The following is a 21132-nucleotide window of genomic DNA, read 5'->3' on the forward strand; positions in this document are numbered from 1 at the left end:
AGATCACAACACTCCTGGTATTAATAGGGATAGGGCACTGCATGCAGGAAGATCACAACACCCCTGGTATCAGGGATAGGGCACTGTGTGCAGGAAGATCACAATACCCCGGAGGAGTGAGGGTCAGGCAGCTCCCCCCTGTCTGTGAAGCCAGCCTCTCACTAGTAATGCAGGGAGGGAGCTGTCTCAGACTTCACCATCCTCCCCCCCCCCCTCACCCACACACCATTCACTGGCTGGGACATGGGGGAAGTCAGGAGTGAGGGTCAGGCAGCTCCCCCCTGTCTGTGAAGCCAGCCTCTCACTAGTAATGCAGGGAGGGAGCTGTCTCAGACTTCACCATCCTCCCCCCCCCCTCACCCACACACCATTCACTAGCTGGGACATGGGGGAAGTCAGGAGTGAGGGTCAGGCAGCTCCCCCCTGTCTGTGAAGCCAGCCTCTCACTAGTAATGCAGGGAGGGAGCTGTCTCAGACTTCACCATCCTCCCCCCACCCCCACCCTCACCCACACACCATTCACTGGCTGGGACATGGGGGAAGTCAGGAGTGAGGGTCAGGCAGCTCCCCCCTGTCTGTGAAGCCAGCCTCTCACTAGTAATGCAGGGAGGGAGCTGTCTCAGACTACCCCATCCTCCCCCCCCCCTCACCCACACACCATTCACTAGCTGGGACATGGGGGAAGTCAGGAGTGAGGGTCAGGCAGCTCCCCCCTGTCTGTGAAGCCAGTCTCTCACTAGTAATGCAGGGAGGGAGCTGTCTCAGACTTCACCATCCTCCCCCCCCCCTCACCCACACACCATTCACTAGCTGGGACATGGGGGAAGTCAGGAGTGAGGGTCAGGCAGCTCCCCCTTGTCTGTGAATCAGCCTCTCACTAGTAATGCAGGGAGGGAGCTGTCTCAGACTTCACCATCCTCCCCCCCCCCTCACCCACACACCATTCACTGGCTGGGACATGGGGGAAGTCAGGAGTGAGGGTCAGGCAGCTCCCCCCTGTCTGTGAAGCCAGCCTCTCACTAGTAAGGCAGGGAGGGAGCTGTCTCAGACTTCACCATCCTCCCCCCCCCCTCACCCACACACCATTCACTGGCTGGGACATGGGGGAAGTCAGGAGTGAGGGTCAGGCAGCTCCCCCCTGTCTGTGAAGCCAGCCTCTCACTAGTAATGCAGGGAGGGAGCTGTCTCAGACTTCACCATCCTCCCCCCCCCCCTCACCCACACACCATTCACTAGCTGGGACATGGGGGAAGTCAGGAGTGAGGGTCAGGCAGCTCCCCCCTGTCTGTGAAGCCAGCCTCTCACTAGTAATGCAGGGAGGGAGCTGTCTCAGACTTCACCATCCTCCCCCCACCCCCACCCTCACCCACACACCATTCACTGGCTGGGACATGGGGGAAGTCAGGAGTGAGGGTCAGGCAGCTCCCCCCTGTCTGTGAAGCCAGCCTCTCACTAGTAATGCAGGGAGGGAGCTGTCTCAGACTACCCCATCCTCCCCCCCCCCACTCACCCACACACCATTCACTAGCTGGGACATGGGGGAAGTCAGGAGTGAGGGTCAGGCAGCTCCCCCCTGTCTGTGAAGCCAGTCTCTCACTAGTAATGCAGGGAGGGAGCTGTCTCAGACTTCACCATCCTCCCCCCCCCCCTCACCCACACACCATTCACTAGCTGGGACATGGGGGAAGTCAGGAGTGAGGGTCAGGCAGCTCCCCCCTGTCTGTGAATCAGCCTCTCACTAGTAATGCAGGGAGGGAGCTGTCTCAGACTTCACCATCCTCCCCCCCCCCCTCACCCACACACCATTCACTGGCTGGGACATGGGGGAAGTCAGGAGTGAGGGTCAGGCAGCTCCCCCCTGTCTGTGAAGCCAGCCTCTCACTAGTAAGGCAGGGAGGGAGCTGTCTCAGACTTCACCATCCTCCCCCCCCCCTCACCCACACACCATTCACTGGCTGGGACATGGGGGAAGTCAGGAGTGAGGGTCAGGCAGCTCCCCCCTGTCAGTGAAGCCAGCCTCTCACTAGTAATGCAGGGAGGGAGCTGTCTCAGACTTCACCATCCTTCCCCCCCCCCCTCACCCACACACCATTCACTGGCTGGGACATGGGGGAAGTCAGGAGTGAGGGTCAGGCAGCTCCCCCTGTCTGTGAAGCCATCCTCTCACTAGTAATGCAGGGAGGGAGCTGTCTCAGACTTCACCATCCTCCCCCCCCCCCCCTCACCCACACACCATTCACTGGCTGGGACATGGGGGAAGTCAGGAGTGAGGGTCAGGCAGCTCCCCCCTGTCTGTGAAGCCAGCCTCTCACTAGTAATGCAGGGAGGGAGCTGTCTCAGACTGGTATCAGGGATAGGGCACTGAGTGCAGGAAGATCACAACACCCCTGATATCAGGAATAGGGCACAGGTTCTAGTCATATTGACTGATCACATTACTTTTTTTGTCAACTACCAACAGTTTCCATTTCCCATCCCCCCAACCATCACCTCAGTTGGAACCTTGGTAACATCAATAGATAAGAGGGCAGCCAGCCAATAGGAATACATATTCATTCCTAACTGACCTTTACTGACCTGGAAAGTGTCAATAATTTGTATCATTTTCTGTTAGTGTTCCTGAGTTTCCATTTCCATTTCCCATCCCCCCAACCATCACCTCAGTGGGAACCTGGTTAACATCAATAGATAAGAGGGCAGCCAGCCAATAGGAACACATATTCATTCCTAACTGACCTTTACTGACCTGGAAAGTGTCAATTTGTATCATTTTCAGTTAGTGCGCACTAACACGATTTAACGATTTTTAACGATAAATCGTTAGAATTTCTATTGTATTGTGTTCTATAATGATTTAAGACGATATTAAAATTATCGGACGATAATTTTAATCGTTAAAAAACGATTCACATCCCTAATGTGTACAAGTTCCACTGCAGTATTAACAGGTAAAAATACCTTTATGCTCTAAAAACAAGTAGTTCACCTTAGTCACACACATGAGTAATGTGTTCACACTGGACAGATGAATTCTTCCAGAGCTTTCTGGAAAGGCATAAAAGCCTTCAACTGCTCATGTGGTAGTTCCCACACTGCTGTGCCCTGCAGCAACTTTCATTTTCTCAGAACCAGTGAATGTGTTTTCTTCTCTGTGATCCTATAGAGCTGCTGAAGAGGCATGGTTTTTTTTTCTCTTCTGGCTTTGGCCAAACCCCTCCCTCTCCACACTTCTTTCCCTAATTAAATTTTTGGTATTTTCCTAAGTTTTTTTTCTTTTCTTTGGTGACAAACTGACAAACTGGCTCAAGCTTTTTTTTCAAATGTGATTATTGCCAGCAGGCTGTTTAGCCAAGTGTTTTCCTCTCTTTTGACCATCTAATTGTAGAGGTAAATTTCTTTATTTGGTTTTACTTCATTGACTTTCCTCACCATGTCCATGCCTCACCATGTCCATGCCTCACTGATGTACATCAGGCCAGGCCTGATGTACATCAGTGAGGCATGTGAGAAGTATCCGGTCTGGCCAGTCTATGATGCTTTTGAAATAATATCAATAGCCTCTACTCTGGCTATTGATGTCCACAAGCTCTCATGTTTGCAGGACTTGGGCCTTCATGAGCATATGCAAGATAGGTTTGCAGATGTACTTTGCAGTGGTGGAAATATCTCTTTGAATATACTGTAAGATTAAGGAAGTGGTAGAACTAATGACTGACCACAGATCTATGCTTTAGAATTTATCCATTGGTGGAGTGCCTCAGGGATCTGTATTGGGACCCTTAGTTTTCGATATATTTATAAATTATCTAGAAAGAAATAGAACGAGTGAGGTAAAAAACATGGCTCTTCAAAAAAGCATTTCACAGTGAGGTAGCGGAATAACACATACACAAAGCAGGAAGTCACCAAGAAAAAACAGAATTGCTTATTTTTGTTATTTTCTCACAATTAAGTATTAAATTAAAAAGACAGTTAATCGTAAATGGTAACCACACCCATTCCCATTTAGAGTATATTTTTGAACCTTGTAACCGTATAATAATGGCACCCTATGAATAATTTAGAAACCACATATTTGTGCCTAACTGTAAACCGTTGTGATGGTGCTCTACTATACGACGGTATAGAAAAGTTTTAAATAAATAAATAAATCAAATTTGCAGATGATACAAAATTGTTCAGAGTAGTTAAATTACAAGCAGATTGTGATAAATTGCAGGAAGATCTTGTGAGACTGGAAAATTGGGCATCGAAATGGCAGATTAAATTTAATGTGGATAAGTACAAGGTGATGCATATAGGGAAAAATAACCCATGCTATAGTTACACAATGTTAAGTTCCATATTAGGTGCTACCACCCAAGAAAGAGATCTAGGCGTCATAGTGGATAACACATTGAAATCGTTGGTTCAGTGTGCTGCGGCAGTCAAAAAAGCAAACAGAATGTTGGGAATTATTAGGAAGGAAATGGTGAATAAAATGGAAAATGTCAATGCCTCTGTCTCACTCCATGGTGAGACCACATCTTGAATACTGTGTACAAATCTGGTCGCCGTATCTCAAAAAAGATATAGTTGTGATGGAGAAGGGCGACCAAAATGATAAAGGGAATGGAACAGCTCCCCTATGAGGGGGGATATGATAGAGGTGTTTAAAATCATGAGAGGTCTAGAATGGGTAGATGTGAATCGGTTATTTAGTCTTTCAGATAATAGAAAGACTAGGGGGTACTCCATGAAGTTAGCATGTGGCACATTTAAAACTAATCGGAGAAAGTTCTTCTTCACTCAACGCACAATTAAACTCTGGAATTTGTTGCCAGAGGACATGGTTAGTTCAGTTAGTATAGCTGTGTTTAAAAAAGTATTGGATAAGTTCTTGGAGGAGAAGTCCATTACCTGCTATTAATTAAGCTGACTTAGAAAATAGCCACTGCTATTACTAGCAACGGTAACATGAAATAGACTTCGTTTTTGGGTACTTGCCAGGTTATGATGGCCTGGATTGGCCACTGTTGGATTGGCCACTGTTGGAAACAGGATGCTGGGCTTGATGGACCCTTGGTCTGACCCAGTATGGCATGTTAAGAACATAAGAACATAAGAAATTGCCATGCTGGGTCAGACCAAGGGTCCATCAAGCCCAGCATCCTGTTTCCAACAGAGGCCAAACCAGGCCACAAGAACCTGGCAATTACCCAAACACCAAGAAGATCCCATGCTTCTGATGCAATTAATAGCAGTGGCTATTCCCTAAGTAAACTTGATTAATAGCAGTTAATGGACTTCTCTTCCAAAAACTTATCCAAACCTTTTTTGAACCCAGCTACACTAACTGAACTAACCACAACCTCTGGCAACAAATTCCAGAGCTTTATTGTGCGTTGAGTGAAAAAGAAGTTTCTCCGATTAGTCTTAAATGTGCTACTTGCTAACTTCATGGAATGCCCCCTAGTCCTTCTATTATTCGAAAGTGTAAATAACCGAGTCATATCTACTCGTTCAAGACCTCTCATGATCTTATAGACCTCTATTATATCCCCCCTCAGCCGTCTCTTCTCCAAGCTGAAAAGCCCTAACCTCTTCTTTCCTCATAGGAGAGCTGTTCCATCCCCTTTATCATTTTGGTTGCCCTTCTCTGTACCTTCTCCATTGCAACTATATCTTTTTTGAGATACGGCGACCAGAACTGTACACAGTATTCAAGGTGTGGTCTCAACATGGAGCGATATAGAGGCATTATGACATTTTCCGTTTTATTAACCATTCCCTTCCTAATAATTCCTAACATTCTATTTGCTTTTTTGACTGCTGCAGCACACTGAGCCGATGATTTCAATGTATTATCTACTATGACGCCTAGATCTCTTTCTTGGGTGGTAGCTCCTAATATAGAACCTAACATCGTGTAACTACAGCAAGGGTTATTTTTCCCTATATGCAACACCTTGCACTTGTCCACATTAGATTTCATCTGCCATTTGGATGCCCAATCTTCCAGTCTTGCAAGGTCCTCCTGTAATGTATCACAGTCTGCTTGTGATTTAACTACTCTGAATAATTTTGAATCATCCGCAAATTTGATAACGTCACTCGTCGTATTCCTTTCCAGATCATTTATATATATATTAAAAAGCACCGGTCCAAGTACAGATCCCTGAGGCACTCCACTGTTTACCCTTTTCCACTGAGAAAATTGACCATTTAGTCCTACTCTCTGTTTCCTGTCTTTTAACCAGTTTGTAATCCACGAAAGGACATCGCCTCCTATCCCATGACTTTTTAGTTTTCGTAGAAGCCTCTCATGAGTGACTTTGTCAAACGCCTTCTGAAAATCCAAATACACTACATCTACCGGTTCACCTTTATCCACATGTTTATTAACCCCTTCAAAAAAATGAAGCAGGTTTGTTAGGCAAGACTTCACTTGGGTAAATCCGTGTTGACTGTGTTCCATTAAATCATGTCTTTCTATATGCTCTACAATTTTGATCTTGAGGATAGTTTCCACTATTTTTCCCGGCACTGAAGTTAGGCTCTTATGTTCGAACCATCAACCACATCTCAGAGACAGAGCCATAGCTAGCATATGGCAAATATGGCCCAGCCATAGGCGCCATCCATCCTGAGGCACCATTACTCATACACAGTGCAGGTGAAAAGCTGCCTCCAATTCTGCTCAGAGGTCTGCCGCCAGGGGGAGAAGAATATGAAATGTGCCTGCTCTTAGAGTCCCTCTTCCCCTCTTGAAGGGATAGAGGAGAAATCAGGACAAAAATATAAATGTTGATGCCCAGTGGAGGTGGCTTGCACAGGCTCCTCTCCCTCAGCAGTCTGGAGAAGTGTGGTCCACGCAGTCATGAGCGGAATTACTTTCCTACTCTGCTCTAGTGGGAAGCAGGATAAACAGAGTGCTCGCCAGTTTGAAGAAAGCACCTTGGCCGGCTGACCTCCCACCCCCCCAAATTCAATGAGAGCAGCATAGCCCATAGGGCCAAAAGAAGAATCAGCCTCATTTGCCCCAAGTACTCAAGAGCAGCGTGGCCTGAGGAACTGTTCTTCCACTGGTAATTAGGCGCAGGAGGAGCAGCACTGCCCACTGGCCAGAAGATGCAGTATTGGTCTTCTCTCAGTCTGGAGCAGAAGCAGTGCGGCCCCGATACTACAAAGAGCAGTCTGGTGGGCCCGAAGTTGAAGGAGAAGGCTGCTGTACTTCTTCTGTTGCTCCTTGTGCTTCCAGAGGGGGGAAACAAGCGAAAGAAAGTGAGACCTAGTGAGTGATTGAGCATGGTAGAGGGTGTGGGTGTGGGTGTGGATGTGATTGAACATGGTAGAGAGCATTTGTATGGGTGGGATTGAGTATGACAAAGAGCAAATGTGGGTTTGTGGGTGTGATTGAGCATGGCAGAATGTATGGATTTGGGTATGATTGAGCATGTTAAAGAGTGGGTGTGATTGAGCATGGTAGAGTGGGAGTAGGTGCGATTGAGCAAGGCAAAGAACGAGTACATGGGTGTAATTGAGCATGATAGCGTGGGTATACGTGTGACTGAGTATAGCAAAGAGCAAGTATATGGGAGTGATTGAGCATGGCAGAGAGTATGTATGGGTGAGTGAGCATGAAAGAGTATGATTGTGTAGGTATAATTGAGCATGGCAGAGAACAAGTGTGGGTGCAATTGAGCATGGCAGAGAGAGAGAAGAGTGTGTTTCTGTGTTTACGCAACAACTCCCCTACTCTCCCTCTGCTAGTCCACAACAATCTCAAGACATCTGGAAATCAAAATTTGACAGGTATGGAAAGCAGGGAATTAAAAAAAAATATATCCCTATTAGTTTTAATTATTGGGTATTATTGTGTCTGCTGTTTTGAAATATTTTATTGGTGTTTGGAAAAGGTTTATGAGCTTTTCATTACCGGATGTTCTATTTATCAGCTGTTTTAAAATATTTATTCTTTTTATTAGTATGGTTTTACTATTATGATTAATGTTTTTATTTCTTGACTTTATTTGATGCTGTATGAGGAATGCTGTGGTTTCTGTTTTTCCATTGTTACACTGCATGTAGAGTCTAGCATGTTGTGGTTTCCAGTTCATTTTTTGTTTGCACATTTCTATTTATACTTTATGATCTTTTTAATTTGTATTTGAGGATCTGTCTGTGTTCTGCATGTGTGACTGAGGTGAAGGATTCTGCTAGTTTGTAGATTCTCTTAGTGATCTATAACAGCCTGGCTTGTTCAGTTTTCCTAATAGGAGGTTTATTGGTGTTCTAGGACCTGGAATAATATTTACAGTGTTGTTTTTTCATTGATATGGTTGTCATTGTTTGTTCTGGCTTTTAGTTTTGTTCTGGTATAGATTTACTGTCTAATGTACTTGTAATTTCAGTTTACCTATGTCTTTGTCAGGCCCAAGCCCACACCCAGAATGCATTACCATAGGCATAATACCATATATGACTTCTATAATTATGAATGTTTAATTGGAAATCGCTGTGACCACCGAAACAGTGGTAGATAAATGCCAAATAAATAAATAAATATGGGTTCTAAGCATTTTTGGTTTTTTTGCTTTTCTGGTTGGCATTACAGCCATGCATGTAAATATAATATTCATGCTGTTAGTGAAGTTTTACTTCAGAAAACTGTACTTTGATTGTTCTTTTTCATGTATTCTAAATGCATAATTTTTAATTGTGTGTGTGGAAGGTGTGAGTGGGAAGAGCGGAAACCAAGGCTTTAAGGGGAGAGTGGATCTGGCAAGCAATATGCTGGGATTTCATTTTGAAATTCCTGCATGTGCTTTATGGTGTGGACTTTGCACCTGCTACAAAGCAGGAACAAGTACCCACAGGTCTCGCTGGCCCCCAGATTTTCAAAGAGACACTTTGTGGGCAGTTTCCCCAACCTCTTACATTATGTACATTGGATATGTCTGATGCTGTTAAATCCTCTGATCTATTTATAAGATAAAGATAAAAATATTGTCCATGCTCATTATTCCAACATTAGAAACCTAATTAATTTAAACATGATGAACAATATTGTTGCATGGATGTGTAAATATTTATATCTTGTTTGTGAACCTTTTGATGGTTATAAGTTTGAATATGAATGTAATTTTGTAACCTGCCTAGAATTTTTGATAGAGCAGGTGATACATTTTTTATTTAAATTAAATAAGGCTCATGGCGCCAAGATCCCTGTACTGCTTCTGATTGAGCTGGAAAACCAAAGGAGGAAACTTAAAGCCCCCTACATTTATTTATTTATTTATTTAAGGATTTTTTATATACCGAGGCACGTTTGCAAAACATCACCTCGGTTCACAATGTAACATAACTTATCAACAAACTTTACAATAATATCATTTTTTAACAGGGGGTGGGTGAACAAAGTTGGAGGAGATAATACGAGAATTATATACATATGTACATATATGTTTTAACAAGAGAGTTAATCAAAGCAGTCATATTATTAGCAAGGGGAGGTAATGAGAGTGGGGGGGAAGAGGGGGAGGATACCCACAATGGGTGGGGAGAAGAGAGAATAAATATATTAGGCGTGAGTCAGTCGGATGGTCATATCATAGCTTTAATAGAGTCTCCCAGATTGTGGTGTTGTATGTTGTGTTCAGGGTGAGGGTGCACTTTTTCACTTGGACATAGGTGCCAAATGACCTGGCTTCGGTTCTGCTCAGAGGTTTCATAGTGGTTCACCTAGAAAGCAGATTTCCCTCAAAAGAAATGTTTCCCAGGCCCTGCTCATCATAGATAACAAAGCTCAGGTCCTTGCCAATGAGACCAGAGGATCTCTAAATGTATTGCAGCCATCCAGTGAAAAATTAGGAATGGATTTTTGACTTAATGCAGAGGAGACAGCCATAATTCCAGTATCTATTACAGATGACCTCCCTATAGGGCAGAGGTTGAGATTTTTTATAAACAGCCTGTTATAACTTCAAATAGCTGGGTCCTCCAGATCATAAAAGAAGGCTTCAGATTGCACCTATTTGCAATCTTTCCAAACTGCCTGCCTAAAGAACACAAAAACCCAATCAACACCGGGATCTGTTCAGGTCCCTCATCCAGGCAAAAATGGTTGAACCTGGCCTACTGTAGGAGAGAGAGTGGCAATTTTGCTCCAGGTATTTCCTGGTACCCAAAATGGCAGGAGGATTCTTCCCCACTGTTTGCTAAGGGCCTAGAACAAATTCTTGAAAAAAGAAGAGTTCAGATAGTTATTTGGACTCTGTAATGTTACGGTGAAACGTGGAACCAAGACTGGTGACCGCTTACCTTGGCTAGTAGAGACGCTGGAGAAGGAATCTCGAGGACAGGCGGCAGGTAGAGTAATCCACAAACAGTCCAGGTCAGGGCAGGCAGCAGACAACAGGACCAAGGCAACTTATCCAGAGGTAGGCGGCAGGTAGAGTAATCCACAAACAGTCCAGGTCAGGGCAGGCAGCAGACAACAGGACCAAGGCAACTTATCCAGAGGCAGGCAGCAGACAGAGTAATCCACAAACAGTCCAGGTCAGGGCAGGCAGCAGACAACAGGACCAAGGCAACTTATCCAGAGGCAGGCAGCAGACAGAGTAATCCACAAACAGTCCAGGTCAGGGCAGGCAGCAGACAACAGGACCAAGGCAACTTATCCAGAGGCAGGCAGCAGGCAGAGTAATCCACAAACAGGTCAGGGCAGGCAGCAAACAACAGGAACCAAGGCAACTTATCCAGAGGCAGGCAGCAGACAGAGTAATCCAAAGACAGTCCAGGTCAGGCAGGCAGCAAGCAGCAGGAAAACAGCAGACAAACTCCCCGAGGCTACTCGTGGCTGAAGCAGCGCAGAAGAGAAGAAGCTCCCTTTAAATAGGGCAAGCTTTCCCGCACTACCCAGCACTTCCGCGGCGGCTGATGTCAAAAGGGGGCGTGGCCAAGCCCCGATTCGCGCGGTGCTGTGCCGCGAGGGAAGCCAGCGTCAGGGAGGAACGCCGGCGCCATTGGGAGTGCTCCTGCAGGTAACATGTAATTCTCTTTCTAAATAAAGGAGACTAGTTAAGTTCTCTGAATCTAAAGGAGGCAGATAAAATGATGTTTACCATGGAATCCAGTGATGATGGCATACTGGCTAAAATAATAATGGTAGGCATAGATCCTAGTCACAGGATATATCTCATATTTGTTGCAGGGAAATAGTATCTTCAGTAATATGTTCTGCCCTTTGGCTTAGTCTCAGCAGTACAGGTATTCAAAAACTGTCAGTTGCCACAGACTTTCTACTCAAGATAGAGCTTCATGCGTTTCCCTGCTTGGTTAATTGGCTGGTCAAGAGTAGATTTAGGACAAGAGTGGATGGATTCATGTAGAGCCCATGTGGGTGTAGCAGTCACTAGATTAAATCATCACCTACTCCAAATTCAATCTGAACCTGATATCTCAATTTAAATCTATAGGGGTTCTCTTAAACACTACTCAAGCCATGGCTTGTCTCTCCACTAACATGCTCACAGGGGAAAGAGTATTTTAAAAAAGCTCTGATAAAGTCCATTCTCAAGAAACCAGTCTTAGATCCCAACATCTTAATTAATCTTCAGTTTCAAATATTCCATTACTATCCAAGTTTGCTGAAGAGTAGCAACCACTCAACTAACAGAATATGTAGAAACATTGAATGCCTTGACTCCTAGGCAAGCAGGCTTGCATGAGGGCCATAGTACAGATTCAGTTTTAGTTGCGGTGTTTATCAGTCTAGTTCATTATGCTGAAGAATCATTTCCCATCACACTCCTTGATTTAAGTGCAGCATTTGATACAGTTGACCATATTATTTTGTTAAACTGTTTGGAAGTGGGGGTTCAGGCTTTGAGTTGGTTAAAGTACTTTTTAGAAAATTTCCAAAAGTTGGAGTTTTAGGAGATTTCTGTTCTGTGCCAAAACCTCTTTAATTTCAGAGTTCCACAAGTGATGATCTCACCTGTAAAGCTCTAAAGATCTGTTAAATTCACAGAGTATCAATTTGTTTCTGCTGTGCAGATGATATCCATTTAATCATCTCTCAGGTACAGGCTAATAATAGATCTATAAATCAAGGTCTTGAGTCCATCTATCAGTGACTATTTATTTATTTATTTATTTATTTATTTCAGATTTTTATATACCGACATTCTCAATACAAGTATCGAATCAGGTCGGTTTACATAGAACAAAACTGTCGCAATAAAGGCGTTACATTAAACAGCGTTTCTTAACATATGAGTAACATATAACATATAACTATAAATAATACAAATTAAATATAACATAGACAATAATAATAATAACTCGTCAACAGGACGTGGATGAATGTAAGGAATGTTCAAAGCGTGAATAAATATCTTGAATAATTAAAGGGGTAGTCTAAATTGTGATATGTGGGTACATAGACCTTGTTGATGTGACTAATAGCGAATAAACTTTGAATACCATTAAGACTGCAGTCTTTTGGATTGGAAAACCACCTCATCAAAATTTAAAATATTCTTTACTCCTGGATGGAGTAACTCTGGTATCAGCCAAATATGTGAAGAGCCTTCAAGTAACATTTGATTCTTTGCTTACACTTGAAAAATATTTCTAATATTTCTAGAAAGACATTTTTTTACTCCGCTCTCTTAGATAGATTTGGCCTTATTTAAATAAATCGGACTTATTAGCAATGGTCCAGGTGACTATATTTTCTCACCTTGACTATTGTAATGGTCTGTTAGCTGGTCTTCCTGCTAAATCTGTCCATAAATTACAGCTTATATAAAATAGTGCTGCTAGACTTCTTATGGGTAGCAGTGCGTGAGAGCATGTCACTCCTGTACAATGTAGTCTATGTTGGCTTCTTATATCCTGGTAGATTCAGTTTAAAGTCTTATTAGCCATAATATACATGTCCAAGTCTTTGTATCTGAGTTCTCTGTTGATGTTTTATTTGCCTGTTAGACAACCGAGATCTTCTCATGCTTCTTTTCTTTCAGTACTATCTTTGAAAGCAGCTCAATTGGCTTGGACTTGACAGCGTGTTTTCCTGTTGAATACCTGTGCTATACAATACTTTGCCCTTTCAGGCCAGGCATACTCATGATATGGGTGAATTTAAAAGAATTGTTAAGATCGAGCTTATTGCATTAGGTAACTCTGTTACTTTGTTGTATTTTACTCTGAATTAATCATGTAGCTCTTGCTAATTTCAGTTTTAGATTTCTTGTGTAGTTGACAGGTTTTATGTTCTTGATTTGCGATTGTTTATTATAAGAAAAGTTTTGTAATGGTTGCTTTTGTCATTTTCTAATGAGATTTATAGATGTATTTTGTATTTACATTAATTTCATATTTCATTGTTTAAAATAGCTAAATTTTGCATTGTGTAAATTTTCTATACCACTCTTAGAGACTTGTTAAGCATGCTGTAAATAAACCAATAAACCGATAATTCAGAGTCGGCAGACCACAGCTGTATCCACGATCAGAATGTTAGGCCTTATGGTTTCCACAGTTCTTCGAGGATGACTGGATAGCTGTTTCCACAGGTAGGTGATGCCATCTGTTGGAGCCAGGAATGGATTTGTTCTTTAGAAGCTTCTAGAGCTTTCTATGTTCTTACTGAGAATGTGTGGGACGATCTGTATCATTGCTGTTGCGTAAGGCCCCCGTCAGTTTGTTTTTGTATGCGGTTCCCCATGGTCGTATTTCTGTTTATCTAATAACTTTCTCTGTTTGTTCTGCTAAATTTCAGCATTTTTTGTTGGTGGACCTCCTGAGTCGCAATTTTTCAGCTTTTTAAAAAATGTCTTCCTTTTTTGTTGTCATTATCCTGCATGATTTTTAGACCTCAGTGTGCATTGCGGCATTGATTGGGTTTTTGACAGAATTGAATGATTTGATTTTGCTTTTTCCAGATCTAATCACACACAGTTAGGGAATGTTACTCCACCCCTATATCTAGTCACTAGTCTTTACAGCCTGGATTTCAAGGGGGGACTTAATAGAATCTCTTGTTTTTTTCTGAAATAATATCCCAAATCCTTCTGTTTTCTAGAAAGGAATCCACCAGCAGATTTTAGGGTTTAAATTGAGGAGGAGCTCCATTTGATGTGAGAGCAAGGTTCTAGATCCCTTCTTTTGTCCCACACAAAAACTGCTTGAATATCACCTTCATCTCTTAGAATGTGGCCTAAAAGCAACTCTTATTAGGGTTCACTTCAATAGAAGAAAACACTATTTCTGTACATCCTCTGGCTGTCAGAGTCATAACAGGTTTGCTTCAATCGAAGCCTCCCATCAAGCTTCTTACAGTGTCATGGAATCTTAACATGGCTCTTAGCCAGCTATTGAAAGCCCCCTCTGTGTTGATATGTACACAGATACCTGACATAGAAGGTTGCATTTTTGGTGATGGTCACTTCAGCCTGCAGAGTCAGCTTCATGCCCTAATGGTTTATCCAATTTATGCCAGATTACATCATAATAAGGTGGTGCTCCACATACCTTAAGCAGGAACCTAGGATGTATATGGGATTTCCATCTTAGTCATCCTTCTAACATAGATCCTTAAACAACACCTCCATAAAGATGAAAAAGCTGTTCATCTCCTGGATTACAAGAGAGCTGTTGCTGGAGTAAACCCAAGCCTATAGAAAGTACACCCAACATTTTACTTCTTTTGACCCTAATATAACTAATTGTTGTGATGAAGCACACCATTTCTAATTGGATAGCAGATTGCATCTACCCATTATGCCCAGGCAGATCTGAACTTAGAGAGGCATGTCAAAACCCATAATGTTAGTACCATTGCAGCATCAGTCGTTCACCTAAGTCTACCTTCATTGAGATTTGCAGAGCTGCAATATGAGGTTCAATCCACACATTCACATCCTTTTACTATGTAAAATAGATCTGGTTTCAGAATATCCACCATGAATATGCTTGAGGTATATTTGCATGCATTGCCTCCATTGTATGTAGATATATCTCATTGTGGATGCCCTGGAAACCAGACCTGTTTATGGCACTCCAGGATCAGAAATGTCTACCCTTGGGGTAGTAAGTTTGGATTGTCTGCTCTTTGAAGGCTAGAGCCCAGCTTCATCTCTGCTAAGGCCCATTTTATAATTTAGTATTGTTTTCCCTGTTTAAAACAAAAATTACAAAATATGTTCTGCCCTTTGGCAGTTTTTGTTTCTCTTATTTTTTGTTGAAGACAGTTCATAGCTAGGAAGTCCTGTCTGTCTGAATCAGTGAATCTGCTTATTTTTAGAGAAAGCAAAGTTGAATTTCTCTAATAGGTATTCCCTGAAGGACATTTTGTCAGTTGCATAAACCTTCCCAATTCCTGTTCTGGTTTTTCTGAAGTCAAAGCTATTATATAGCGCTGAGGGAGTTGGGGGGGGGGGGGGGGTATAGGGCCACAGCAGCACTGTATGAACAGTGAAAGACTTTTACAGCTTTCCAGAAAATTCTGGAAGAATTCATTTTTTCAGCACGAAGTGCAGTCACATGATGTGTTTATGTGGCTGGAGAACTGCTGTCTTCAGAGAACACCTGCTGCAGGTAGACAACTTTGCTTTATTGTTGTTGTTTGTTTTGTTAGGTTTGCGAGCACTTGAGTTGCTCTGTTGCTTATCCAATGTATTCTATGCCCTCTGTTTGTCAAAGAAAAGCTTGGCCTTTTAAGTCTCTTTGAGGAGATGAAAATCATTGCTTGTCATTTTGCAGCATGGCTCATATTGTGCTATGATTAAATATTTTAAAATGTAAAGTGTTCTTAAATGGAGGATCACTTTTGTAAACAAAGGACAAAAAAAATGTACATTTTTCTTTCATAAAGATTTTCATCTTTTTTAATCCCTGCAATTTGTGTTATTTGTTATACACTTGCTGTCTTTGTTTTCTTTGGTTTTGTAATATGATGCATATGTATTATAAAACACCTCAGTGTATTATTTAAAGTGAAACCGGTACTGTGGATCCAGCTAGTACAATCTGTTGTTTTTTTAGGGATAAATAACTCCAGTTTCCGAGTTCCATAATGCAGCCTAGTTCTTAGGGCAGCTAAAATGAATATGTGAGCTAAACTTATATTCAGTGATTTTTGGTGGAGTTATTTACTTCTAATCCTGTGACATGTCCAGCATTTGAGGATCATACTTACTTTTCAACACATTTACTTTTTATATATGTGATTTCTCCAAGGACAAGCAGCAGTTGAAGTCCTCACAGCTGGAGAATGTCATCTGATGGAAACCCCATGTGTGTTGGGTAAGAGTATAGTGATAGGAGTATATTACCGTCTACCTGGACAAAATGGTCAGACAGATGATGAAATGCTAAGAGAAATCAGGGAAGCTAACCAGTTTGGCAGTGCAATAATAATGGGAGATTTCAATTACCCCAATATTGACTGGGTAAATGTAACATCAGGACTTGCTAGAGACATAAAGTTCCTGGATGTAATAAATGATTGGTTAGGAACCAACAAGAGAGGGAGCTATTTTAGATTTTATTCTTAGTGGAACACAGGATTTGGTGAGAGAGCTAATGGTGATGGGGCCACTTGGCAACAGTGATCATAACATGATCAAATTTAAACTAATAACTGGAAGGGGGACAATAAGTAAATCTGCAGCTCTAACACTAAACGTTCAAAAGGGAAACTTTTATAAAATGAGGAAAATAGAAAAAAACTGAAAGGTGCAGCTGAAAAGGTTAAAAGTGTTCAACAGGCATGGACATTGTTTAAAAGTACAATCCTAGAGGCGCAGTCCATATGTATTCCACACATTAAGACAGATGGAAAGAAGGCAAAACGATTACCGTCATGGTTAAAAGGTGAGGTGAAAGAGGCTATTTTAGCCAAAAAAAAGTCCTTCAAAAATTGGAAGAAGGATCCATCGGAAGAAAATAGGATAAAACATAAGCACTGTCAACTTAAGTGTAAAACATTGATAAGACAGGCGAAGAAAGAATTTGAAATGAAGTTGGCCATACAGGCAAAAACTCATAATAAAAACGTTTTAAAATATATCCGAAGCAAGAAACTTGTGAGGGAGTCGGTTGGACCATTAGATGACCGAGGGGTTAAAGAGGCTCTTAGGGAAGATTAAGGGCATTGCAGAAAGACTAAATTAATTCTTTGCTTCCATGTTTAATAATGAGGATGTTGGGGAGATACCAGTTCTGGAGATGGTTTTCAGGGGTGATGAGTCAGACAAACTGAACGAAATCACTGTGAGCCTAGAAGATGTAGTAGACCAGATTGACAAACTAAAGAGTAGCAAATCACCTGGACTGGATGGTATGCATCCCAGGGTACTGAAGGAACTAAAAAATGACATTTCTGATCTGTTAGTTAAAATTTGTAACCTATCATTAAAATCATCCATTGTACCTGAAGACTGGAGGGTGGCCAATGTAGCCCCAATATTTAAAAAAGGCTCCAGGGGCGATCCGGGTAACTGTAGACCAGTGAGCCTGACTTCAGTGCCGGGAAAAATAGTGGAAAGTATTCTCAAGATCAAAATCGTAGAACATATAGAAAGACATGGTTTAATGGAACACAGCCAACATGGATTTACCCAAGGGAAGTCTTGCCTAACAAATCTGCTTCATTTTTTTGAAGGGGTTAATAAATATGTGGATAAAGGTGCACCGGTAAATATAGTGTATTTGGATTTTCAGAAGGCGTTTGACAAAGTCCCTCATGAGAGGCTTCTAAGAAAACTAAAAAGTTATGGGATAGGAGGTGATGTCCTTTCGTGGATTACAAACTGGTTAAAAGACAGAAACAGAATAGGATTAAATGGTCAATTTTCTCAGTGGAAAAGGGTAAACAGTGGAGTGCATTAGGTATCTCTACTTGGACCGATGCTTTTCAATATATATATATAAATGATCTGGAAAGGAATATGACAAGTGAGGTTATCAAATTTGCGGATGATACAAAATTATTCAGAGTAGTTAAATCACAAGCGGATTGTGATTCATTACAGAAGGACCTTTCAAGACTGGAAGATTGGGCATCCAAATGGCAGATGAAATTTAATGTGGATAAGTGCAAGGTGTTGCATATAGGGAAAAATAACCCTTGCTGTAGTTACAAGATATTAAGTTCCATATTAGGAGCTACCACCCAGGAAAAAGATCTAGGCATCATAGTGGATAATACTTTAAAATCGTCGGCTCAGTGTGCTGCAGCAGTCAAAAAAGCAAACAGAATGTTAAGAATTATTAGGAAGGGAATGGTTAATAAAACGGAAAATGTCATAATTCCTCTATATCGCTCCATGGTAAGACTGTACCTTGAATACTGTGTACAATTCTGGTCACCGCATCTAAAAAAAGATATAGTTGCGATGGAGAACGTACAGAGAAGGGCAACCAAAATGATAAAGGGGATGGAACAGCTCCCCTATGAGGAAAGGCTGAAGAGGTTAGGGCTGTTCAGCTTGGAGAAGAGACGGCTGAGGGGGGATATGATAGAGGTCTATAAGATCATGAGAGGTCTTGAATGATTAGATGTGAATCGGTTATTTACACTTTCGAATATTAGAAGGACTAGGGGGCATTCCATGAAGTTAGCAAGTAGCACATTTAAGACTAATCGGAGAAAATTCTTTTTCACTCAACGCACAATAAAGCTCTGGAATTTGTTACCAGAGAATGTGGTTAGTTCAGTTAGTATAGCTGGGTTCAAAAAAGGTTTGGATAAGTTCTTGGAGGAGAAATCCATTAACGGCTATTAATCAAGTTTACTTAGGGAATAGCCACTGCTATTAATTGCATCAGTAGCATGGGATCTTCTTAGTGTTTGGGTAATTGCCAGGTTCTTGTGGCCTGGTTTGGCCTCTGTTAGAAACAGGATGCTGGGCTTGATGGACCCTTGGTGTGACCCAGCATGGCAATTTCTTCTGTTCTTATGTTCATGTGCTCTCATTTACACAAGATGAAATTTTCAAATATTGGTGTTTAGAAAATAGTTTCCATTTTTTGAGAAATAAGTTTGAAAGAAGAAAGGAAATGGACTTTGTAAAAACGTTTAAAGAATAATTATTGAATTGCCCATGGGAATAGCAGTATTTTCATGGTTCTGTTTTAAGTCACAAAAAGAAAGAAAGAAAATTAATGAGGTTTTTTAGACTAATGATTTTGCCCTTTTCCAGAATGACTTTTTAAAAATAGTCAATCTGGCATCTCAAGTATTTTCCTCCTTGAAAACAAAAATTAAAAATTTTTGGTAGTTTGATCCAAGTAGTCTATGGTGTGGATTAGTAAATTCAGTGAGGTTGTTTTGTATTTGCATACAATGCACTATTTACCTTGATTTATTGAGTGTTACTCTTTTTCTTCTTTCGTTTCCCTCCTTTTTTTCCTTAGGGGCAGCCTGTAGCTAGGGATTCTCCAGCTGTGAGGACTTCACGTTCTGTTTGTACTCAGAGAAGGCAAACGTTGCTTACCTGTAACAGGTGTTCTCTGAGGACAGCAGAATGTACCAACCCTCCCCTTTTTAAAGTTGGCTGCTATATATTTTAATTATGTTAAGAACTAAAAGGGGGCGGAATGACATGCACATACTCAACAGAGTGTGCCAAAAGATTCTAGAAGCTATGAAGTAAACTTCACTGACTTGGGCTCCATCAGATGATGACACCCCGATATTGGTACTTACTTCCTGCTGTCCTAGAACACCTATTATAGGTAAGCAACATTCATTTCCTAGCGTGTAGCAGATGGACTCAAAACAAGTGGGTATAGTGTGCTCGTGCTAGCAGTTGGAGACGGATCTGACGTCAGCACGGGTACATATACCCCCACAGGAAGTGCAGCAATTCAGTAATTTCCATCTCCAAAGCAGTTTGGAGCTACCTCACGCTCGCTGAGCGTGTTTCCAAATTCTAAACGACTAAATTCATAGAAGAAACCTACCTGAAGACGAGCCCTGCACTCCTGCGGTGATACCATTCGGTCCCTCCCCCAGTTGAGTTTCCCGAGCTGATTTCCGTGATCCCTCGGAGGTAAGAGCCTCGGTCCGGTGGCCGACTCGCGGCAGGGACTTAGCCCCCGAGTGAGAAGGGCTCGGGCGCGGCAGAGAGGCAGCCTTGGTCCCGGTGAGGACTTGGCCCCCAAGCGAAACGAGTTCGGGCGCAGCCTAGAGGCAGCGGGTGCACTTCCTCGAGCGCAGCGGTGAAGGTACTCACCCTCTCCCCCCGCAGCCGGAGACCGCCCGGGTTGCAGCCGGGAAGCGCTGAAGACAAGGTAAGGCGTACATCTTTACTGTGGTCTCCGAGGCAGGGAAGAGTAGCGGGGTCTGCCTATGTGGCAGCCCGCCAAGGAGGTCGCCATTTTGCCTGCCTGCCCGCCTTCGCCACCTGGGCGCACGTTGCTGAGCACACGTCGCTGAGCACATGTCGCTGAGCGCATGTTGCTGGGCGCACGCCGCTAGGCGCACGTCGCTAGGCACACGTTCCTAGGCGCCCGTTTATAGAAGCCTGTTGATAGGCGCCCGTTCATAGGCGCCCGTTCATAGGCGCCCATTCATAGGTGCGCATTCATAGGCGCCCGTGCATAGGCACCCGTTCATAGGCGCCCGTTCATAGGCGCGCATTCATAGGCACCCGTTCATAGAAGCCAGTTGATAGGTGCGCGTTCCTAGGCGCCCGTTCCTAGAAGCCTGTTGATAGGCGCGCGTTCATAGGCGCATGTTGCTAAGCGGCGCCTGGGGATAAGCGCATATTAATAGGCGGCACATATTGCAAGGCGCATACTCCGGCTGGAAGGGGATAACAGACGAAATGGAGCGCAAGAGAGCCCAGGCGCCCGCAGAGCCAGCACCTCCAGAATCAGGCATAAGAGCTCTAAGCCTCTGCTCAGCATGCAACCTCAGAGCCACACTGAGCGAGGATGCAGACTCCCTATGCGCCCAATGTGAGGAGGCCCTGGGAGTTCCAGGCCAGGACTGGTCCCAGCCCAGCGTACTTGCCAGTTCCTCAGGGAACACTCCGGACCTAGCAGGCCGCGGTGCGCAGCCAGGGAACCCGAGAGACCTGGTGCCTCTACGGCCAGATCCGGCTTCGCTTTCCTGGGTGGAATTATTCAAGGGAA

At 43.0% G+C, this 21132-nt stretch overlaps 1 protein-coding gene across 4 annotated transcripts in view; it reads left to right on the forward strand.

Moving 5' to 3' along the window:
* The window catches only part of AGBL5 (ATP/GTP binding protein like 5), a 740606-nt gene that overhangs the window by 463292 nt on the left and 256182 nt on the right, over positions 1-21132 (forward strand). For 2 of the 4 annotated variants that reach the window (XM_029596295.1, XM_029596296.1), the window contains exon 14: positions 16228-16293. The exons of 1 other annotated variant lie outside the window; for it this stretch is intronic. In XM_029596295.1, the coding sequence (XP_029452155.1) occupies positions 16228-16293 (66 nt within the window). Of the gene's footprint in view, positions 1-13010; positions 15407-16227; positions 16294-21132 lie in introns of those variants that run through there. One more of the 4 variants, XM_029596298.1, reaches the window with a different exon arrangement.

Source organism: Rhinatrema bivittatum, chromosome 3, assembly GCF_901001135.1.
Source record: "Rhinatrema bivittatum chromosome 3, aRhiBiv1.1, whole genome shotgun sequence".
In the NCBI taxonomy this organism is placed as follows: Eukaryota; Metazoa; Chordata; class Amphibia; order Gymnophiona; family Rhinatrematidae; genus Rhinatrema; species Rhinatrema bivittatum.